Source organism: Colletes latitarsis, chromosome 5 (assembly GCF_051014445.1).
Source record: "Colletes latitarsis isolate SP2378_abdomen chromosome 5, iyColLati1, whole genome shotgun sequence".
Taxonomy (NCBI): Eukaryota; Metazoa; Arthropoda; class Insecta; order Hymenoptera; family Colletidae; genus Colletes; species Colletes latitarsis.
In genome coordinates, this window is record NC_135138.1 from 37,917,699 (window position 1) to 37,942,111 (window position 24,413).

Here is a 24,413-nt window from a genome sequence, read left to right on the forward strand (position 1 = left end):
TAGCATATCTTTTAATTTGCTGACAATTATTTTGCAAAAACGGTGTTGTATTTCGAGACATTGTATTTCCTTTCTGTTATATACTTTAGACGATAAAAGAATGCAGAAGAGCTGTAAATATTGGTCCTAAAGGATCCGGCCCTCGAAAAGGATGCTTTATGCTTATGAGAATTGTGCGAAGCCGTATCGCGATTGCTCTCAAACAGGAATGGGAAACCTTTTAGCATTGCATAGTTATATACCACTTCACAGATTTCTCATAAGGCCGTACACTTCGTGTGCAGTCAGTCGTGCTAAAATTAAGCAGAAATACTGACCTAAATATAAATTGACCCTAAACAGGGAGAACCTTCAAGAAAAATATCAACTGGAGGTTCTGGACAAACACAGTCGGAACATTTATATGCAATTTCCAATTTCTGGTCCCTCGAGTGGATATAAATAACACTTATTGCAACTTTGGCTAGTGTTTGTATTGGATCACGATCATCTTTTGCTACTTCCTACTTTCCAAGTATAAACAAGATATCATCACGAAGGAATTTTAGAACGTCTCGTGAGATCCTTTTTCTGCATAGCGTTGAACTAGTTTTAAATCGAGATCGTGCAGAATTTTCAGCGAATTAATAAGCTATGCATCGAGGTTACACCTTAAAAGGCCGCGTGCGCGGTTTGCAAAACTTTTGGAACGCAACGTTTCTTTTCTAAAAACTCGAAGTATTCTTTAGATAAAAATTCAGAGTATGCGAGCTTTCCTTTTACTCGGATCTCTCTATTCTCCGTGATTCTCTACTCTGTCGTTAGACGACTTTGAATACCTCAATCAAAATCAATAAACCAATCAGCCTGTTGGGTTAAAGGATCGTTGATTTCATAATCGCGAATGCAAAAACGAAAGCGTGAACGAACTTGCCAGCTTGCGATCGCCTGTTCGCCGATCGGAATAGAATTCGTTTACGAAGTCTATTGCAAAGATCATGCATAGGACGTTACGCGTTACGAGTGCACAAAAATAGTACGATCGGAATCTCGTAGAAATGAATACCGGCGCGCTAAACTAGGCGCCAATACTGACGAACCGCGGTGACAAACATGTTATTCCAAGTTGCAAATTTTCTCTCCAACACATAGCCTTATATTATCGTTCGGTGATGCGCGCCAATAGCCGCATGGTATTATTAACAATCGCGTAGATAAGAACAGAAATAAGTCGTGTCGCGTTGCAGACACGCACGACGTTTCCTTGTCGCAATAAATAGCGAAGAAGGGACAATAAAACTGCGCGATAACCCGGAGGCCATCGTATATATAATTTACTCTAATAACGTTACGAATTAAAATACGATGACAGCTGTTGACGCTTCAGGGCGACACAAAAATCGATGGAAAAACTCGTGACAATTGTTTCGCGTCTGATCTTCTTCTTCGATGCGGATCTGTTTCTGTCGCTGGATCATTGGTCGTTAAATAGTGCCGTAGTTTTCGTAAAAATTCGCGAACACTGCAACGTCCAAACTCTTGAGTTTTAGACAGAAAAGTGATCAATAGAATGGTCTTTGCACGGTGTTCCAAATATTGTAGAAAATTAACACGCGCGTTAAACAAATTTTAACGATCGGTAGGCCTTCGCGTGGCGCGGTGCTTTGGCATAGAAAATTTATTAAAGGTTTCTCCGCAACGGCTTCGATCTGCATCCGTTAAACTCAAGGTTTCTTTGCTCGGCAAGGACGAAGGATTTCCTTAAACCACAGAATTTGCAAATGTAACGCGGCCTCGCGACGTTGCCTATTAATGCATTTTCTGAAACAATGTTCGAGCGATACAAGTTACTTATCTCGAGTACGTTCGGCCGATTAATCACCGGGAGCCTTCCGTGATCGATCGCATGCTGTGATTTCGCGAAATTCGATTTTTCCTCCCGCGAACTCGTCTCGAAGATAATACAGCGTGATTGTATTAATCGCGAGCGTGCAAAGTCTTTGTAATCGCTTATCTGACGGACGTTATCTCGCCTTTGTTCGTCGAACAATTATGTTAAGCAGTCGCGAGTGTTAAACTTTTTGTTCGAAAAATAAAAAAGGAAAAATGCAAAACTTCCGTCGCGTATCGTTTGTTTAAAAATGCGTCGCAAATTCATTTGTTATTTCTCTAGCGGTCGTCGTGCGTTTCTTCCTAGATTCGTCCAGAAAGGCGATTACACCGATGCGCGACGCAAAAACGATCTCGTCCTCGTGGGTGCACTTTGCAAATGATGTTCTTGACCCGACGACTCTTCTCGATCTCGTGAGACGTCTCGAGTGTAAACACAAGTACCGGTCGCAATTCATAAGTTTCCCAGGCACGTTGCATCTTAATCGAACCAACCGGAGGAGAGTTACGTTCTAAGAATAATTCGCTGCAAGTTAGAAATAGTATCGTCGCGCGAACGTATTGATCGTCGGCCCTATTCTGCATCAGCCAGAAAGTCCATCGACCTGAATTCTTTTCCGGGCCGTGTTCTGTCCACGATACCTGTATTTTCGCTGCTTACTTTGCTGGCTTCCACGATTCCTTTGGTAATCGACGTTCCTCTTTCTTCGAACGCCTTAGACCAACAAATAACGTACAAGGTCTTTCGAGGAGTAATGGCGAACTCAACAAACACATCGCAGCTAAGTATCGTGGCAAATGTAATTAGATTACACGTCGACCAATGATCCTGACACCCATTCGCAAGGCGTCAAAGCCTGAAATTAAAACCTTAGAGTTGGACGGATGGTTCATCGTTTTCTTGAAGACGTCGTACGATTTTCTTAAACGACTTCTTGAAATTGTGAGAAACCTCAAACAGGTCAATGTTTGATAATGGACAATGGATAACGACTAATTAAAAGATTCAATCGAAATCGCAGAAATGCTGTATGTAAACAGATCGATCATCGACAACCACCTAAGTACGATCGGGAAGATAAAGAAATCGGATAAATTGATTGACATGCGATGAAAAGCGAATTCTTGAAGACAATTGAAAATAATCGGCACGATAATTGGGATTGAAGGTCCCCTGTCGCATCCATCTTGTTCCCCAGAACTTCCGCCAAAAAAATACCACTTTCTTGAATATCTCGAAATTATTTATATCACAATCGAAAAGATTCACTGTAAGGTTTGGTCGAATCGAGGGGGTTGAAACCAGCCCCTTTTCGATCGCGATTGCATCGGTGGATGTCGCGGATCAACTGGCATTTTCACCGGCCAAGGGCAGGGTGCTCTCCGTCTCAAGGTCGACCCTGTCCATTCTAAAGCGTGGCGTACTTTGGAGGTCGCGAGAAATCGTTAGCCGGACTGTACGAATGGCACGCCGTGACAGAGGAACGAGGAAGGCACCCGGTGAAGCGAGATCGGAGAAAGAGAGGGAGAGGAGTGCAATGAAACGCAGCTGAGCGTAGGCAGTCTGCGCGAGCCTAGCCGACATATGCCAGATGCGAGGCTACTGGCTCAATGAAAACGCATATTTCGGAGCAAGATACGATAAAGCGTCGTGGGTGGGTGTCGTTCTGCAACAACACTGCGCTCGACTTCCTTCCTTCCTGTCGCTTCCGTCGAACGCAATCTCGCTAGGAAATTCAATTAATCGCGACTGCCACGAACTTTGGAGTAATCGGATGGAAATCTGCACAAAGCTGGGCGTCCTAGATCAATGGTCTGAAATCCATGTATGAAAAAGGTCTCTAACACACTCGTTCTTCTTCCTAATTCGGAAGAATTGTTCACATAGAACGCTAAATATAAAAGTTCCGACCCAAGTTCGTGTCTTATCTCCTTAACGGCGAATGAGGATGAGCATTAGCGTGTCTTAAAGATATTTCGAAGGTAAATACGCTATTTTGCTCTCTACAGATTTACAGACTGGGTCAAGGATCGAGTAGGTCCTTGACGCCATGCACCCTCGTGGACGAGCACCGAACGATGGCCAGCGACTGCAAGTCTGGCAAACGCGAATTTAAAAGGATGGCAGGCAACTCGGTGTCGCCTTGTTAAAGAACGAGACTCTTAAAGGATCTGACCACGGGGCGGAAAAAGAAGACTGTGAGAAACTGCACGATGCTTAGCCCAGAAACTCCAAAGCTATACGCAGTACTTTTCCGAGTAAAAAGATATAAAGACAGACACAGGATGGAGTTGAAACATTCTAAGAATACCGTGACATGCCAGTGGCTCGGTCTCTATTGACGTCTGTCTACGTCTTATAGGAGTTACGAACGTAACAATTGTCCGTTCAATAGTTTGTACAACTGTCTTTAATACGACTGTTTGAATGATAATTGTAAAGTGCGTGCAGTGCAGAATTAAGGATTCCGGGCCCCGGGACTAGGAAACGATTGGAAACTCTCGATAAAAAAAAGGACAATATTTAGCTACAAAAATTTTCACCAACTTTAAAGATCCGGCTGGTTTTAGGAAGTCAAATTAATTCCGCGCAAAAGCGACATCAGCTCGTTGAGTCGAGAATGATATCGATATCGTCTCGAAAAGGACAATCACGTGGCAAACCGTAACCGCAGATGAATCACGAGCATCGGTGGCGGTTTGTACACGCGATCTTATTTTCCTTGTTTCCAGCGTTCGCATCGAGTATTTTTGCCAGTGCAATTTTCGCGCTAATAAGTCAGCCAGTGACACACCATCGTAAGCAGTCGAGGCCTCCAGGCGCCGTGGAAATTTCCATTCGCGAAAACCATTGGCGTAACTGGTCGCGAATTCCGGTATCTAAAAATCCACGATCCGTTTTCGTAACTTTTTTTATCGCGACTTCTCGTATCTAAATTCATCCGTTATCCTATAAGACGATTCTAAACATCCAATCGAACATTCCATCGCAAGTTATTCGACGCTATTTCTACTGTCAAAAGACGCCATTTCCAAACATTCCAAACACAATACAATATCTTGTATATAATATTTTAAGAACGTTAAAGACGTATATCGTCTGTTTCAATATCCCGAATATGTGTCGCAACAAAACACTGGAATTCGCGTTCTATCGAAGCTGCTTATCTGAAATAAAAACGGTTTTAACGATAATGCAATACGCGCTGTTTATTTATAAACACGCCTGGTCTCTGTAATCGTTGCTGATACGTGTAGCAATTCTCTCGCCGGCGGTAACAATTAAATCACGTGGCGATAAATTATGAAATTCTTTCTCGTTTGATGTAATCTGTTTCGCTCGGACGTCAGACGCGACGCGATGTCACGTTCCAATGTTTCCGATAACGTTCAGCAAAAATCCCCAATCATAGTTGTCTCGAAGGCCGATTTTTACGCTCGGACAGGGAACCCCCTGTATAACGCGGTATTTCTAGAACGCGGTTTCGTTCTGCCACGGTCGGAGAATTATGGCAATTCACGTGCAACGCGGCACTTCTGCAAAACGATTTCTAAGGCTGCCGTCCCATTATTGCAAGACGCTGCGCAAAATCCCATTAAGACGGTCGAAAAGGGTTGATTTCTATGGGCCTCGAAAGGAGTCTTAATGGAATTTTACACCGTACTTCATAGTACCGGCACAGCAATCTAACGTGGTTAGAGAAAATAATGTTTCTACGTTTAAATTTTTTAAGTAAACAAAGATCGATACGTTGAATTCAATTATTCAAGGCGCAATTGTTTTTTAACTTGGTTTTCGATTAAATTTTAAGAAGAACGTGACACTGAAAGTTCGATTTAGTGTCGTATATCTTGAAGATTCTGCGCGGAATCCAACGTCGCAAGAACCACGATACTATTCAGTTTCTTTCTTTAACTTTTTACATCGTCGGACGCAACCATAAATTGTCTGGTAGTTATACGTCGAGCTATTTGTCTTGAAAACATTTTTAAGAACTCGTCGATGGTAACAAATAACTAATTACGAATTCGATGTGAGATAAAGGCTCGCTGCGTACCGAGGTACTATAAATAAAATTTAAACAATGCAGAGTAAACAAGTACCGATAGAAATAACATATTATAGACGATTAATGAATGGTCTTTGAATATTTATGCAGGTTCGTATTTCATGCGTTCGCGCACTACTTTGTGTCTTATAATTAGTGCGTCTAGTCGATGCAAAATTCTGCAGGTAACGCGTGCACGTGTCGGAGCCGACGCCGGGCGTTAAATGGTTAATGGTAACCGACCGTCGCGGTGCGACACGTTTATGCAACAGTTTGTGGAGATAAATGCAACGCGCGGTGCTCATAAACATAAACACGATGCTTTTCCGTGCTCGTTACCGGACAAAAACCGGATGAACTTACGCTCGGATCACGCGATCGAGTTCGCGAGAACTTTTTATAGGGACACCAGGTGGTTATACATCGTAGTCGTGGATTAACGAACTCTTGGCGACGCTGTTCTATGTTTCATGTAGTCGAGGTGATATCGATTAGCTTAGCAACTTCCCAGAGGTTGCGAGTGTCGCGAGCAGCGAAGGGTTCGAGACCATCGATTCGCATTCTCGTATCGAACCACGCTAAGAAACTTCTTCGAACGACTTCAAACTTACCAAACTTACTTCAAACTTTACGCTCCGTAAATTACGGCAACTTCGATACCCGTTTAATTACGGTAAACATAATTAGCAACTTATTATTTTAGAGTTTTCTCTTCCCCCGCAACCTCCAACTCGTAAGATATAACTTGGTCATGTTTCAAAGGATAGCAAAAGGGATTGGTTCTCGAGATAAATAAGAATATTTAAAGAACACTCTAGATAAAGATTTATTCGAATAATCAACAACACTAATATTTACTACTCGAATCGTATCGCTCTTAAGAGAAATGTCAACGAGCACGTTTTATTAATACCAATGACAACTCGTTACGTTACCTGTGCAATACCTCAACGTAGTGCTCGGAAAGTAATACTTATCGGAATTGACAAGTTTTTAATCATAACCGAACAGTGTTCGTTGAGATACTTGTGCCATAATAATTTCATATCGTACTGATATTTTATTGCAGTTGCAATTTAAATTGACGACAATATCGACGAATCATATTCAAAGAATCCGTTAATCATGAATCATAGTGATTCTCCGCGTCACTCGAGTTTCAGATGCTCTTTTTCGCGTGTCATCGTCGGTTTAAGCGATCGTGCGTCGTAATTTTAAAGTCGTTGCGTGACTCATTACGAAAGAATTATTCCAATCTTCCGTCGGGGCTGCAACGAAATCCTTGAAACACCTGCTCGATTACCGGAACACCAAAAGTAACGTTTCTGTGTAACGGGATCGTGTTTGACGGGAAAACAAACGAAGAGAGACCGAACGTATGTTAAAACTCATTTATTGAACATGACATAAAAATCACGATACATAATAATGGTAAACCAAGTCTATTGTAAGCTTTCAAACTTTAGATATATTATTCATTTATTATCATCGACGCGTGTAATATCTTACGTGAATGTCTTATCAAACGCTAACAGATTTACTATTTTAGACAAGTATGTATAGTTAGATTTATGGAATGTGCACCCGCCGTCTCGCTTTTTTCTTACAGTTTTCATCGTCCGATTGCTACAAAATTTCCAACATAAAATTTTCAACGCAAGTGAACGTTTCTTTATTCCAGCTCCTTTCGAATCGTTTTTCGCTTCGGTGTTTGCGAATATATCGACGAAGAAAAGCGAGCGGCACGGGTTTTCCTTTCTCGACAACGAAAGCCGCTATTCGTAAAAAAAAATAAATACACAATGTAAGATCGAAATACAATGGGTAGGGGGGGATACCAGAGGCCCGTGGCGGCAGAATAAGAACAGACTGTTGGGAAAAAGGCGATAACAGCCGGTTTTCGAGTCTTTTGACCACGCACGCTACATTTTCACGTAATTCAGGGGGATTTTGGCAGTGACATTCAATCGTCGTGGATGAGAAGAAAGGCCTAAAGTCTAAAGCAATCGGCGATACGCTGATCAATTAACGATGAAAGATATTAGTTATTAATATCAGTTTGGCAACACGACGCGCGTTAAGCGACATTATTCTCGTTTGTAAAATGTTCTACGTGAAAAAAGAATACGGTACGGTAAATATAAAGTGAACTCGAGTTTCGAACGTCAACACGCGAAACGTTGACGTTAAAATCAGTTTTAAAACACTGTTCCAGCGCGTGTAATTCGATGAAAATTAGCCGGTTTAAAAATTGATGAACACACGTGCCTTGTCTCCTCAACCACGCGCTAAAAATCAGCTCAAAATGTCCCGTGTGAGGTATAACGAATAATTATAAAGTACTTGAAAACAGTAATACAAAAAATAGTCAAGTCGTCGAATAATAAATATACATATACGTATGTGTGTTTAAGTGTGTATGTATGTATGTATATATATATATATTTTTTTTGTATAGCTTTGTAATCGCGCGAACGTTGCGACCGTAGAATGAAAGTGGATCGAGCTGAAAAGACCAGCTATAAATCATTTGTCTTTTAGCTTTTTACAATACGATTTGAATCTAGCGAACTTTTACAAGTAACAAAACACTGCGTACAAAAAGCCAGGAAATTAAGAGTCCCAATCCACGTTTACTCCGCGGTCCGAGGCCGCCGTAATAAATAGATCGTATTATCTCGTCAATCTCTAAACTCTAGTAACACCATTTTTTTGTTTTCATCAGTACAAATCATCCGACGAAATTTTTGGGAATCCTCGCGAAGAGTCGCCGCGAACTTCCAGGACCCTTCGCGAGTCCCAAACGTTTTCGTCCAGCACCACAATGTAACATCCGATCGATAATTCTATTTGTTTCTTTTGTTTCTCTAAAGCAGTCTTACATATAACGGCAACGTTTGCGTTATTAAAGTCCATCGCGCGACATTTTAGCAGTTTTCGTTTAAGCTCTGTCTCCTTCTCGTTCTTAGCCGATCCTCTTTTTCTCCTTTCCCGCTTCGTTCGCTCCGTCTGTAGCTCAAAAAATACGCAGGATGTCCGAAATCTGTCGTCGTTGAATCATTGTCTCGCGTTAAACTTTCGATTGCTTCGAGGAAAACATGTTGAATCGTCTTCGATGCCCGCGTACCGAAATCGAATCGAATTTTCTAAACAGGACTGAAAATATATTCTTTCGTATATTCAATTTTTTGTCTCTCATCGAAATTTAACAAAAAAGAATCCTTGCTTCGTTTAAAAAAATTATGCGTCAACTTTAACGGAGAATCGAAGCGTTCGTACGAATTTTCGTCGTAACAATAATAACATCTCTCCCCCAACTATCTCCCTCGTTTCTATTTTTTCTTTTTTTTCCGTTTTCGTTTGTTTTCTTTGATCGTTGCAAAATAATTCTACCTTATAGCTTACGGTATCACAGAGTTACACGCGGTATCGTTTAAATTGCTCCCAACTTCGTAATTTCGTAAACGACAAGCACGAACTAAAATTTATTTCGCGTTCGAAAAAATTATAAACGATTCGAGTGGACGCAGAAGATGTCGCGAGACGTTTGTTTCGTTTGTAAGAAGAGAAGGGACGTCTAGCGAGGCAGTGTCCAAAGAAAACCTCGATTGACGATGCAAAAAATAACAGCCTCGATTTTAAGAACGAGTTTTAAATTATATTAAACAGTGAGGATTAGATAAGAGTGAAAATTTTAATGAACGGAAGCTACAGCTTCTACAGCGGGGTGGCACGAATGCAGTTGCATTTCTTGCACCATGATCAGCCTGAACCCGAGGGTCAAGGCAAGACGAGACCGCCAAAACAACCGGATGTAGGGTAGAGAATGGTTCCTCCACAAAAGCCGACCTTAGTGGAAGAACAATTCCGGCTATTGCCAAATATTTGTCAGGATTTGATGACGTTAAAAGGGTAAAACGTCAGAAAACCTCGGACCTGCCACGCGTAGGAAGATGATGGCAGTATTAGATGGTTTGGAAAACTCACTGCCTATAGGCTAGTTACCCTTAGATAGGGTGGTTAACGACATCTTCTATACTAACAGCCCTGAAGTAGATAGGGAATGAAATCTTCCAAAGCTCGGATAAAGAAAAGAACGGAACATTTAAACGTTAAAAGAAACATCTGTACGGAACCAGAGACTCTCTTTGGTTTCGAATTTCTTCGTCGTGCGCGAACAGATTGTGGACGAAAAATGAAACGCGTTTCTTTTCTCGTTCGTTTCCCGTAATTGCACGTAAGGTATCTCTGTGATTTTCATTCGATGCCATCGAAAGACGTCGTTCCGCGTTCGTATTTCGAGAACACTTCCATCTTCGTAACCCCCCTGCGTCCTCGTTTAAAAAGATTGCTCGGCATACAACGAATAACAGACTTGACCGCTCGTTTCGACGGAAGTTAATACATTATACTATACAAGAAGTTAACAAATGCTTCGTAACGGCTAATCGAAACAGTAAAATCGAATATATACCTCGGGCGCGGGACAGAGGGAAAGCGCTACGATGCATCTCGATACATTGCGAGGATCGTATTAAGAAAAATATCTCTTTCACGACGTAAACACTTTATCCGCTAAGCGTTTCTCGCGAACACTTACGAACTCGCGTCGACACGACACGATGGAAATCGCCGGCAAAGTTTTTTAAAATCGAACACCGACAAAATAACGCAACTTGAAGAATCGCAGTGCGCTGAAATGAATCCGGAAGATAGCCGCGTATCGTTTCGACGCGATGCGTATGCTCGTTCGTTTCCCGATTGTACAAAGTGTCTCGTAATTCGCAAAACTTTCGATCGTGGACAGCAGAAACAGAATTTTCAAAAGAAATTTCATTCTACGTTTCCGGACCGCGTATTTCGGGACACTTTGCACAATGGACGCGAGAAAAAGTAACAAAAGTTTCGAATAAATATTCACGAGCGCAAGTACAACTAATCTCGCTTGAACGGTACATGGTTAAAAGTATATCTTTTCTTAGGCTTCCGTTCTCTCACTAGCTTCATATATTCTGTGTATGTATATGTACGCGACAGTGTTGGGCAAAATGTTATCCGATTAACGATATATGATTAACGCGAATAATCGGAAGGAATGCGATCGTCGGACGCAATTAACGCGTTAATCATCGATCACGAGACGTTTACACTTTTAAACACGATCGAATCGATAAGTTAACAATAAGAAAAGTTAAAGCAATTTTTCGTTGAATTCTATTAATCGAACGATTAATCTATTTCGCGTTAGCGATGATCGATCGATCATTATTATCGTCGTCCTGTTGTTCTTATTAATCGATTACAAAGGTGAATCACAGCGTACAGTAGACTCTCGTATTACGCGAATTCTTGGCAAACTTTATTTTTTTTTTTTTTGTTACATTGTTGAAAATAAAAGTTGGCACGATAATGATCGTTCGAAAGATGTTGTTTCGTTCGCGTTATAAGGGAGTCTATTGTTACGAATTACTGCCCAACTCTGGAACGCGAGTGTGTAAGTGTGGTACGCAATAATCGCGACTCTGTGCATTCCTTCGCAGTTTTTTGCGCACACGCTCGCGCATCCCCTTCGGAGGCAGCAAGTAATCTTAACGATGAAAACGAGCGTTTCCGGTTGCGTCCGTATGCGAGAAGCTCTTACCGGAACCCCCTTCGCTTCGACGCGAGTCACGCCCCCGTTTAGTCGCTCTTTCTTTTCTGCGTGTCCTAATGTTTCAAAAACATATTCATCATGATTACCAATTGCGTGATAAACGATTAAAAGGCGAGACATTTTCGATAACGATCGGGGAAAATGTTATTAACGAGAGAACTCGGAACGAGAGGGAGGGATCCACTACTACCGGCAGCGAGAGATATATCGCATCGAAACGTAAATATTAATATTAGGATTCGCACGATCTTTCCGGGACGATCTGATTCACGCGCTCCCGACTAATCGTAAGTTTTCAAAACAGCGAAAAGCAAAAGTCGCGTGGCAACACTTACATAAGTCTTCGATAACACTTTGACGGCCGCTGTGCGTCGCGTACACACGCGATCCCCAACTATTTCGACCGTCATCTTTCCTCGACTTCGTACAATATTTTGGTCTAGGAACGTCGGTCAGTCCAGAAAGTGGGTCGGGGCGTTCTTTATCGAGAAGTTTTCAAAGCGTGCAAATTCAAATAGAACTCGATACGATCGATAGAAATAATATTCAAGAAAATTAATGGTTTCCGTAAATCTGGTTTGAAGAGATTGTCGAGTATGTGTTGAGAATGGGTGTTGCGGCCGTCACAGTGCTAAAATTCTATATACGCGCGATAATGTACAACGAAGGAACTTTTAGGTCCGGACGCTGAGATCCTGTGATCGATCCCGTGCGGTTACGAACCGTTGCGACTGCCGCGTGCCAAATCAACGCGATATACGTATATATACAGCTCTGAACGTGCACCCCGGACATCGAGGTCGAATATTCCGTCGGCAATTATGTACCTGGGTTCTTCCTGGACGATGGTTCGGCGTCTCCATACCCGGCGGTGCTCGTCCTTGCGTTCTTCGCTCGCGAAGGAGCTCTCCCTTGGTCTCGGGCAATAGAGAGACCCGTTTCCGTTTCCGTTTCCATTCCCGTTCCCGTTCCCGTTCGTCGACCGCTTCTTCGCAGAGATTCCTCGCCCATTTCTATCTCTCTCACACTAAATCTGTCTTCTTATCGTCATCCTAAACAGATTCTCACAGTTATCCAAAAGAATGACGCGACGATCGCGATTTATTCTGGCCAAGATCAGACGGATGGGAAGGGAAGCGCGCGGCGTGCATCGAATCATAAATTAAACACGTAAACGGTTTTCTTCCGACCATCCTCCGTGCGTCGTTCGTCGGCCGTCCCCCGTGACAACGATCCGAAACGGTATCTCATCGAACGAAAGAGGGAAACTCGGGGTTGCGTATCTAACGATGCCTCTGCGATTTCGGCGAAGGAGAAACGTAGAAGAGAACAAGCACGCGGCAACCTACTGGTCACTGGTTTATTCGGCTGTTGGAATCGCCCTCCTCCGGGTCGAGGAGATCGGAGGTACCCTTCGACGAATCCATGGAACTCTTCCAACGCGATCGTCCACTTCGAACTTCTTCTCTCAGGGTCCCTGACTTCTTTCTGTATCTTCCCGTTGTTGGTGTTTCGCGAGCCTCCGATCGATTCGCGACGGCCGCGATCCTCTGGATCGGCCGTGCCCAGTGACTCGTCACAGAGTCGATCGTCGTTGGCCGCGACCGGGATTCACGGGACTCTCCCTTCGTCTTCCGGTTCGTCAGCTGTCGTCTACCATGCCGAAGGCGGCGGATCCGGGCACGATCGTGCCACCGCGTCGCTGCTCGTCTCAGACGCGGTAACCGGTGCGGAGGTGCGTCGGATCTCGATCGGTTTCGAGCCGGGGATCGGTGGCCGGCCCAAAACCCCCTGGCTGTTTCACGACAAGTTTCGCTGGTCATCCCCGCACTCCTCGGCCTTCCTCAGCGATCTCTTCAGCTTGTCCACCAGCCGATTGTGGAACTTGTTCAGGGAGTTGGAGCTACCGGTCTTCGGCGGCGACGAACCGGTGCTTTTGCTCGGGCTCTGCAACGAGCTTTGCGAAGCTCTCGACGACGTTCTCGAGAAATGTCGGGACGTCAGGGGCACCGAACGGTGAGCCGGCGACGTCAGGAAGTCGGAACCCGGCGACGTCGACAACGACGGTCCCTCCGACTTTGAGCATTCCGACACCTGCGAACAGGAAAACAAACGATTCCATCTTTAGCATATAATGCCTGTTACGCGATGCATTGCTTAATACTATGCTCGATTCAACGAGAATTGCCACCAGGAGGCTCAAACTGTCGCAAAATTGTGTTTGCTTCGTGATAGAAACTTGTTCTATAAATGGAAACTATTATGATTTCTTCGTGACTCCCTCGCGTTGGAATCATAACTTAAATATAGAGATTTATAAACCTGTTATTTAACGAGACCGTGATTTACGATCGACGGTAATAGTTGGAGCATCGGTAAAACGTGAGGCTACTCGGCAATAGTCTGACTCACCGATGTCAAACGCGATAGAAATCCAAAGTTTGTTCGCCAGGCGCTTTCGAAACGCTTCTTCGTTTCGTCTCGAGCGTTTCGCGGACGCAGACGCCTCCTTTCAAAACTCGCAAAGACCCCGACTACTTTCACTACGATTCCATACTTCATATTCGACTCGGCTGCGAGGATCGAACGAACGATTTCGATAGCTCTCGAATTCTTTTCGCGTCTGACGGCAAACGGAACACTATCGCATACAGCGCGTCAGAGAAGTTATCGCAAACTCAGAGCGACGACTTGAGAGAAGTAGGTGAAATTTAATCGCTATTGTCTTTCTATACAAGGTGCTCCAAAGTTTAAACTGTGTCGGTGTATTTCATTCGTACGAGAATCATTACGAGGGAACTCAATTTTAATCGTGTATTTTACACGTTTATTTGTATTCGTTGTTAGTGGACAAATCGTAATTATACGGATAGTAATTCCTATACTGTACTGGTTTCTAAAGGGCGTCAGAAGGGTTGCAAGGGGTCAACGAGAGGCCAACCTGAAGACTCGTTAATATATTTGAATGGGAAACTCGAGCTTACGCGACTTGGACGTAATTGGCAAAAGTGAAAAAACTGCTAATTATTCCAAGTCGTAAACCCTTATCGATCGAACGAAATCCAAAGGTATTAAAATATAATTAGCGGTCGCCAAGCGTCTTGCGTCGCGACAGTGCAAACGACAGAAAAAAATATTATATAAACGATGTTATATAAACGATACAGTGCAATAATAGATCGGCGTTGTTAACGTAATCTATTTATTCTAGTTATGTTTACTATTTGAAATCGCCGATGGCGGTAGATTTTACTCTCAACGAAACGATCAGCATTTTATTTGATAAACTCGTTGGGTGTGGCAAAGTTTAGCGAATAGGGTTGTTTCACGAACGAGATACAATTGACACGATGCAAGCAGTTGTAGAAAATTATGAGGATAACTTTGCGACGATCTCCAAACGCTGCAATACTGGATGTGCTGTAGGATGTTTGGATGTTGTCGCAAAGGATCAGCGAAGCAAGATTTATTCTCGCGTGCGAATCTAGCGGTGCAAGACCAGATCCTTGAGGTAACGCTAGAATCGAACCAGCGGTTGGCAAACGACGCGTCGCATCGAATAATCAAAGCCACACGTGTGCACGTGCGCCATGACCGCGGGCACAGCGAATTTCTCGCCGCAGATTCCTGTCCTCTGGTTACGCGCAATTGCATAATCCAGTCGAATCGCGACACGTGGCCTTGCATCGAATGACAATAATATTCTAACACCTGGCAATTATTGCCTGCTCTGGAACAAATGGATCATTTTGGTATGATCATTATACGAAGATATGGAATGAATCTTGTTTGCTCTTGTTTGCTGTCTCACGTCGCGTTTGGATGCAATGGTTGGATGCATGAATCGCTGCACAAGCAGCTCGCGTGCGACCCGACACGCGCGATCGAAGGTGCAATGCCAGAACAGAGCCAAACCGACAATTTTCGCGGCGATAACTATCTCTCTCGAGTCGGTGGTTATGGATTAACGCGATTTACAGTTCCTCTCTGTCTCGCTAGGTACGTGTACGTATGATCCGCGAGTCGAAGACACCTTCAGCGATCACGAACCCGCTCTTTCACCTTCGTTGCCAGCGAACGTGATCGCGAGGGCGAGCGTGACCGAACGAGACGATGCTCGATCGATCGATGAAAAAGTTGGAGTGCTTGGAATGCGTAAAGAAATCAAGGATCGTCTCGGATCGGTACTTGTGGGTCGAAGCAAATATCTTATCTGGACGAGAATAACGAACGAAAGACATTGAAATCGCGAAAGTGACGAAATGTGATCCATGATGGATCCATAAAATCGATCGAATTCTTTCGATTCGATACGCGGGACAGTGTTTTGCATACCCGTTAGAAGCCATAATAATCCGACGAAAGATCCGATAAGGCTTATCTTGGTGGTCGTTGTTATCATCTCCTGCGCACGACAAAGCCTTTTTATTCGCTCTAATGGTTACCGAGATTTACATCGAACAATGCACACCGATACGAAACGGCTCGGATCCGGACTCGGTAAACTGGTGTCACCGTTATCGATGCCGTATCAGATTATGGTACGAATAAGACATCCGATAAGGGCGCCCCGAGCGAGATTTCACGCGAGACGAGATATTACTGCACGACGCATTACGAAATCGAGGATCGAAGTTGCGCAATTGTGCGTCACGCTGCGAAGAGGTACCTTAGATATCGTTCGAATGATATATACCGGCGATTAAAAACTGGCCTAAGTCAATACCTTCTATTCCTCGCCTCGTATCAACAACGGCGGATTAAATTCAACGTTTCTGAAACCATCGAACGCTGGCGACAGTCTCAGTCCGAAAGAAGCGTAACCGCGCTTTTTGGCTCTGTTGTTCTTCGTCGGCAAAATAAGACTGTCAACAACGGTTACCTCACACGACGCGAACGAAATAAACGCTCTTTTGTCATCCGTGGTCGAGTGCCGCCTTTCGTCGGCTGTAATCAGCCACCGACTAAGCGTAAAATTATGTCTATGCGACATTCTTGGGCCCCGCGATGCGCGTCTCGAAATATTCGATGTTTAAATTTGCTCGACGAGGACCGCGCGCGCCTGTCCGAATACCAAACACCCTTCGACGCTTCTGATTCAGAGCCTCGGACACACGTCGACGTCTCACGACGTTGGAAACCGGTTCGCAGCTCTAGGATCCCTCGGCGCGTTTCACGAACCGGAGATCACAGGAGCGCCGGGACGCTCTGCGAGGAACAGGAAACATTGGTCGACCGAGCGCGACCGTTTTCCGGGTTCTTTTATCACCGGAACGATAAAGTTGACCGGCGAAACGCAGTGAACTCGCTCTTTAAAAAACTGTGCAACTGCGCCTCACGAGACTAAACGAAACGTGACTACGACGCGAGTGGACTGGACGCAGAATCCGTTAACCCTTCCATATCGACCCATTGTTTACTTTAGATTCGTAAATATGCAATTTATAAACAATAGGAACTGTTCATTCCTAGCACAGTGATTGACAGTTTCGCATACCATCATGGTGTTTATTATGGCAACTTGAAAGGACATTTTGGAGAAATTAGATCTACTCTAATCCCGAGGCTGTCAGAGAGTTTCGAGGAACTCACCTTTCTACTGCGACAGGCCTGGGGATTGGAACACTCCGAGGACCGTCGGTTGCGATTTGTCTTGTAAATGTCCCACTCGTTTTTCACCACGGGCATCATAAACGCCATCTCGGTAGCCGGCACTCGTGAGCGCGCACTCTCTTCCTCTCTATCCCTCTCGAAGGACCGTCTCGTTTCTCACGCCGTACGCCTGTAGCCGCCGTCTTTCTCCCACTGTTTCTCCGGAAAGTTCGAACTGGTCACGGTCCCGTGCTAAAACCCTCGACAGACCTGTCCAGAAGGTTTATCCCAACGGGTCGATCGGCACTCTGCGCTTCACTGGACACGACGATCCGACTTTAGCGATAAAAGCGCACGATGTTGCGACTGGTCGCGACAGCGGTCGGAAATTCGAGAAAAATCTTGGTCCGTTCGATCGCGCGTCCGCTCGGAATCTGATCGATCGTTTTGGCGCGTTCGCGTTTATGTTCTGTTTTCGGTTGTCGCTGAGCGGGGTCGGTCTCCGTTGGTTGTTCTCGCTGCTGCGTCGACTGGAAAACTGCATACACGTCGTGTTGGTTTCACGGGTAGATCTCCGGCGTGCGTTGCCTTTTCAACGTTGTTCGAATACACGCGCGTCCGGTCTGGGCAGCTGTCTGCTACGGAATGAGCACGCCGGCGGCCGTGTGGTTAGGTGTAAAGCTTGCCACGGTGGGGACGGGAGGACCAGCCTATTGGTCCGTCCTGAGGCGGGACTCCTACGTCACGGGTTACCATTGATTTTCCAATGTTGATACACACGACGGCATGACGTCCCGGATTGATTTTCTGGCGGCGGTTCCTGCTGGATCGCGCGTGTACGTACGTAACACCGTGCGGTACATCCGCGTTCGCGCCACACTGCATCCTCCGAAAAGGATCGCCGTCGGTGCGTAACTCCTTCCTGATCCACCGCGACCTGTCCTCGACCCTTTGATCGCGTCGTCGCAAAAATGCGCCGCGATCGGCTCAAGGTCGCCCGGTAAATTGCGAACCAACGAAACGCGGATACCCCGGGGCAGCTGCACGCATTCGCTCGTGCAAGGGTAGATGCATAGAAACTGCGAACAATCGTCCTGGAGAATGGGTTCAGTTAGCCCTGGGGTCGTACGACTCACGAATAACGAGAAATCGGTTAGGATAAACGCATTCCTCATCGTGACGCGAACGATCATTCCGTTGGATTTCTGATAACACTTTACGAGTCTGTAAACGATACTTTTCGCGTGAAATATCTGCTTTAGCACGCATCGTTGCGAATGAAAAATAATTGGTAGTTTCGAATCGGTTCGGAATTGCCCGCCAACGCCCAGCAATTATCTTCCGTCGCTACTTTACCTGTAGACGATACGAGAAATTCTCTTTGCCGACGATCGGAAATGCACCGACGATCGATAAATTGAATAATAATAACAAAGCCGGTAAGTTATCGTGGGAGTTTTCAAAATAGTGATTTATTTCGTATTTTTAACGACGAAACGAGATTGAGAGTTTGAAAAATACCATTTATGATCGAGATGCATGACTAAAATTAATTTTATCTATCGAATAAATGACTTGCAAGGGTAGAATGAACACATCAGATTTCGTAAAAAGTAAATTTATTCTGTTTTGCGAAGGTACATGTCTTTTTGTTAAGTAAACGCAACTCGCTACTCGCGTCGCTCGCTTGGCGACCCAGCCGAGTAGTCGAAATAAATTACTGGTTGTTAACATAGTCGGAAACCCTGTAGTTTTCGCTCTGTCTATAAAAGATACCATTGCTCTATCATCTCGTTCGTGCTACGGACATCAAAGGAACTGTAAAGCCTGGCTTAGCGTTAACTTAATCGTCCAACTATCTAAACAACGCGCAGCTTTCTAGTATTTTGCTTAAATATTTCTAAGCGTAAGTGACGCTCGACAAAATTCGATGATTCTTCAAATCGATGTCGCAATTTATAAATCTCGAGCGATTAGAACTCACAGGCGATTCTTATAAACTTGTACTTGCGATTGTATTACCGTGAGCAGACTCTTGGACACTCTTGGTATCTGAAACGAATCTCTGTTTTCTAAGGAACACGCCAGAGATAGGCAACATTCTTATCTAGATACAAATTTCGTAACCAGTGAATGACAAATAAAAATAAAAATCTCAATTATAGAACAGAAGAATAAAAATTTAATTGTTCCACTAAAGTTGCCCATCTCTGGAACACGCAAGCTACGATAAAATTGTTGATCTTTCGCGAGAGAAGCGTCTGTTAGCGAATACGCTTCGTTGACTTTTCACGCGTTACGATCGAATTTGATCGGGTTCGGAGCACCGACTCTCTGTAAACTAGGAAAACCTCGAAGCGTATTTAAGACGTACATACAAGCTAGCTTATATTGCACTATTATCCGCATAGGAAGGTTTGAATTTCTCGTCGTCGACGAGATGCGTCGCGAATGCGTTTATTGCATCGATCTCTCGAACCGTAAAACTTAGATCGTATCTTTGGCACAATTAAGAGGTATTTGCACTTCTATCTTCCGGAACATCTCGATCGTTCGAGCCACGAAACCGTTCGTTTCGCCGTGGCATTTCTTATTATGTACTTAGAGCACCGGATTACAAAAAATTGAGACGGATTCGTTTACGGCCAACTGGCTACTTCTCTGTACACTCGTGTCATTCCAGTCTCTACAGATTCGCAAATATACCTAATACCGTCTATGCTCGGTGTACAATTACAACTTACATGCTAATAGATACTTTATTAATACCTTGTCTTTGGCGCAGACTCGACAATCACACTGACCACAAACATCGAAAATACCTTAGCTTCGAATCTTATATCTCGGACACCGCTAAATATCCAAATCGGTGATTTAAGTACGAATCTCGCTTACGATTTCATCGACGAAACAGTAATTACATGGAATTTCATTTAAACGAAGATATTTGATTCGAAAATCGCGTCGATGGATATTCGTCGCTGTCTATATTTTCGTTCTTTTCGACTAAATGCCCTATACATGTACTTTGTAGCTTTATAGTACTACCCTTTTACCTCCGAAAGTACTCGCAACTTAACGTAAAAATTAAAGTAGCACAGCGAGATTTGTCGCACGACGTCGAAAGAATAACATTAGAAAATTTTAATCAAAACCTGTCAAAAGTAACATGTTTCTGTGCGTGCCTACAAGTACGAAACATTTTCTTTCGATAAACGTCCGGTCGTTTGCAAATAAATAAATAAATAAATAAATAGACGGAGTCGCGAAACAATGGAGAGAGGAAGTTAATGAACGTTTTAGTTTCGCGGCTTGAAAGCGCAGTTTGCGTAAAGATGGATTCTCTGATGGTCCCCCAGGTGATGTCGATGCTTGAATCGTTTCTTGCACCACGCGCATTGAAATCTCGGACCAACGCCGCACTCGAGGCGCAAGTGCCTCGTCAAGTTGCACTTGTGGGTGTAAGTACGACCGCATTTCGGGCACAAAAACGGCGGTCCGTCTTCCAAAGCCTTCAGCGCCTTCAAAACTGCAACATTGTTTCAAACGATCAGTACAGCATCCGTTTCCTCCCGCGATCGCGAACGAAAAAAAGAACTGCGTAAGTGGAAGAAGCGTGTGATAGTCATTTTTTTGTTTTTGTTGTGGCAACATAACAATTAGAAACGATAAACTGGGACAATGATCTCGAGGAACTTGCATCGAGCCATGCTGTTTGTAGAAACAAAAACTTTATTTCTCTGCCTGAAAAATCAAATCGTCGTTGAACGATCACCCAATAAATCGCGAGACGCGTCTAACATACAGTTATGAATTATTATAGAAACATTTACAATTGTGAAATAGTCCTTTGTTTCGTATAACAAAGCACGTTTTCGGGGCCTGACCATCGCGTTATACGGAGAATATCTGTACTATATTATAAAAAATTACTTCGGGTACCACGGAGTTTCGTAAATTAGAAAATATTTATTTCCAATGTCTTACAATCGCATATACCTGTTTATACTTAATATAAATTTACATGCGCGCGTATTTTTCTCGATTTATAAACATATGTATATGTATATTTGCTTCTTCTCTTAACAGTTTCTTCTCAGACTCTCTTTTTCGCCGACACTATACACATTCCACAATGTGTTCGCCATGAGTTCTGAACGTGAGCGCGAACTTCAACAAACAATTGTAACGCAAAACGAGCATCCAACGATCTAATTTTATTCTACAATGCTATGGAAGTCTATTAACGTAATCTTGAGCGTAAAATATAAAAACATAATCGTATATCGGTTATTCTTTTCCACGATCTTACTGAACACGTAATAACAATGGCAGCGAGTCAGTCTATGCACGGTAACAAAATAATTAACTACTTTCGAGATCTCTGTTCGCAGTATATAGTACAGAAGGAGATTTGTAAAACGTAAAACGCTCTCCTTTTAACGCTAGACTTACGGAAATTGATTGCACATATTTTTATCGAAATTCTTCGCGTTGATCTTTTAATTAGAAAGTATATGAAATTTAACATAAATTTCTAATAAATAATAATTACGAATTCTGTAACTTTAACATTTCACTCTCGCGTGAAAATATAACTTACACTTCGAGTGTATACGGAATGTGCGACGATGAAAAACAAAAACTTAATCAAACGATGAAGTCGACGGTAATAACAAAACATGTTCATGAACGTTGAACCTTTTACAGACAAGCTTATCGTACTAAAAGTCCTAAACACTTACCATTAATTGACGGTTTCTTGGAATCATGCGACACGAAACGAGGGTGTCGTAGCAGCAACGATGGAAATTGTTTACGTTATTTCTTTGGAAGGCATCGCGCGAAAATTAGAAAGAAACTAAAACTATCGAACAAATCGTAGAACCTACGAATGTTCACAGCAACGGATAATACTTAAATAAATTTCCTTTAATTGCACAGTGAAAGCAACTGGATTCAATGTTGCTCGCGAGTTCTAAAATATCTACGGATAAGACACAGCATACCTATCGGGAATAAATATCGAGATGATCGTTGTATTTGTACTATTTACAAGCACGCGTGCGTCGAGTCAAAAATATCACCGATGCACAAACACATCGACATCTGGATATTCGCACAGTCATTCAAAAGTCGGGGATCGTGTTTGTCATTATAAATTCGATCGTTCTCGGTGTCCTAATTTAGTTTGGTCGATCAAGGATCCCCAACTTTCGATCGACAGTAGGATATCAGTCGTCGAAACCCGATGGACGGCGTTTAGATCGCCGTGTCCGCGCCAACTCAAGATTTCTGATGCGTTCTCATGTGCAGTATTAAGTTATGCTTGTGCTTGGATTTCTTGTGGCACACGGGGCACTCGAATCTCGGCTCTACGCCGCACTCGAACTTGATATGCCTGTTCAACGAATGAAGTCTTACGTAAGCGTTTCCGCACCGCGGACACGAATATTCCGACGAATCCCGCGCCCCGAACGTCGCGTGATTTCTCGAACCCTCGTTGAATCTCTTCTCCGACGTTTTCTCGAGGACGATCGGCTCGTTGGCGCAACTCTCGGAGTCTTGCTCCTTGCCAGGACACTCGTTGTTCTCCGTGGCTGCCACGTTTTCCGCCATTTGATTCTCCGCCATCATCCGCAAGTACAGTGTCTGGTATTGATAGTACCAGTCGATCGCTGCACCTGGCGAGTAGTTCCGGTCTAGAAAACAGATAAGAGGATCAGTATCGTTCCGCGGGGTCCCCTCCTCGCTTCCAATGAGTCTGTGTCTGTGACGATGATTACGCACACGGTGTTAGCCGCTCGAAGGGAGTATGTTGATGACAAGAACGTGGACTTACACAAAGCACAAATCAGGGTACACTTAACCGTTTACCATCAAAGCAATCGCTCGTTGTCCGTCTTTTCAGGCTTTCGCGGTGAGCATTCCTGACATCCAGGCGAACGATAGTGTACGTGAACCAACGAGGATGCATGCGTCAACCTCTGCCGTCCAGATACAGGGCGATTCTCTCGCAAGTGAACTCGAAAGGAAGTTTATCTGCGGGAGAATCGCCCTGTACAGTAGCCCTCGATTTATGTTAGATTTCTGGATGGAATCGACAGGGTGGAGCTACGATCCTCGCCCAAACGTGTAATCTGTTCCCAGAGGATTGACTGGACGAGGGTTCTTTTATTTAACGCATGCTTCGTGACGCATTAGCCGTTTCGATCGCAACGTTCAATTATGAAATCGGGAATTTTTAGATGAATTCCATTTTATTTTCATAAAAAGGACAGCGAGGTCGTCGGTACGGATACAATGTTCGGTAAGAATATCGATAACAATGATTCGATAGGAATGAAACGTCATGATGGCAAGTCGTGATTTATTAATTATCTAGTAACAGGAACTAGTGAAAATAGATTGAATATCGTTAGAAAATATAACGATAGTCACGATTTACAATTATTCTCTCCGCGGGTTTGCGAGTGTTAAAGTCAGGTATCGGTACTTAGACATACGTACAAATCGATTATAAATTTTGCATTAATAAGTTTCGTTTGACCGTGCTCCGGTAGAAAAGTGTGAATTACTTAGTATATCGCTAGTCAGAGTTTAACGATCGTAGGAATATATTTTCTTCTATTGTTTTAAATATACAATCGATGATTTAGCACGAGGAGCTTCAGGGATCGTTTCGAATATTTTTAAAAAATTGGAAAAATAAAGTTGAAAGTTATTTGTATATATCTTCTAATCGAATCTAAACGTTTCATATAGTAATTACTTATGACAAAAATTTCCATATTTTACCTACTTTTAGACGGTGTCAACCCTTAAGGAAACAACGATATATTTGTTTTACTATAGTCAAATCATTTTGGTGAGAAACTTCAGACGTATCGACAAGTGAAGCTATTTACATTTACTATATTAAATTTCATAGTTTAACGTATTTCGATAAAATTACACGCAGCTGTTTAAATAGAAATTGGATAAAATCTCGAACAACGAATAAAATTTTTCGATTAATTCGTAAACTAACTTCCGTGGACACAAACTAGTCAACGAATTAAAAATTTTAATTCGTTGTTCGCAAACAAAATCTGTCCAACTTTGTCGTTACGTAACGCTTTGAGAAAAGAACGATCGAAAAATTGTATTTTACGAGTCTATTCTCAAGGAACATTTCTGTAGTTCTCGAGAAACGGAGGAGACAATTTTCTAAGGATCGTAGCGATAAAAAATGTTGCAAAAGTCTTCGC

General features: G+C 43.4%; 1 protein-coding gene across 1 annotated transcript; it reads right to left on the reverse strand.

Annotated features, from left to right (window-relative positions):
* Window positions 1-7,295: 7,295 nt before the first annotated feature.
* LOC143341697 (uncharacterized) lies at window positions 7,296-17,821 on the reverse strand. The gene is made up of 2 exons (XM_076764730.1): window positions 17,164-17,821; window positions 7,296-13,665 (listed from the first exon to the last, which is right to left on the reverse strand). Exons 1-2 carry the CDS (start codon window positions 17,269-17,271, stop codon window positions 13,372-13,374), a joined length of 402 nt encoding a protein of 133 aa, XP_076620845.1. The 5' UTR covers window positions 17,272-17,821; the 3' UTR covers window positions 7,296-13,371.
* Window positions 17,822-24,413: the final 6,592 nt, after the last annotated feature.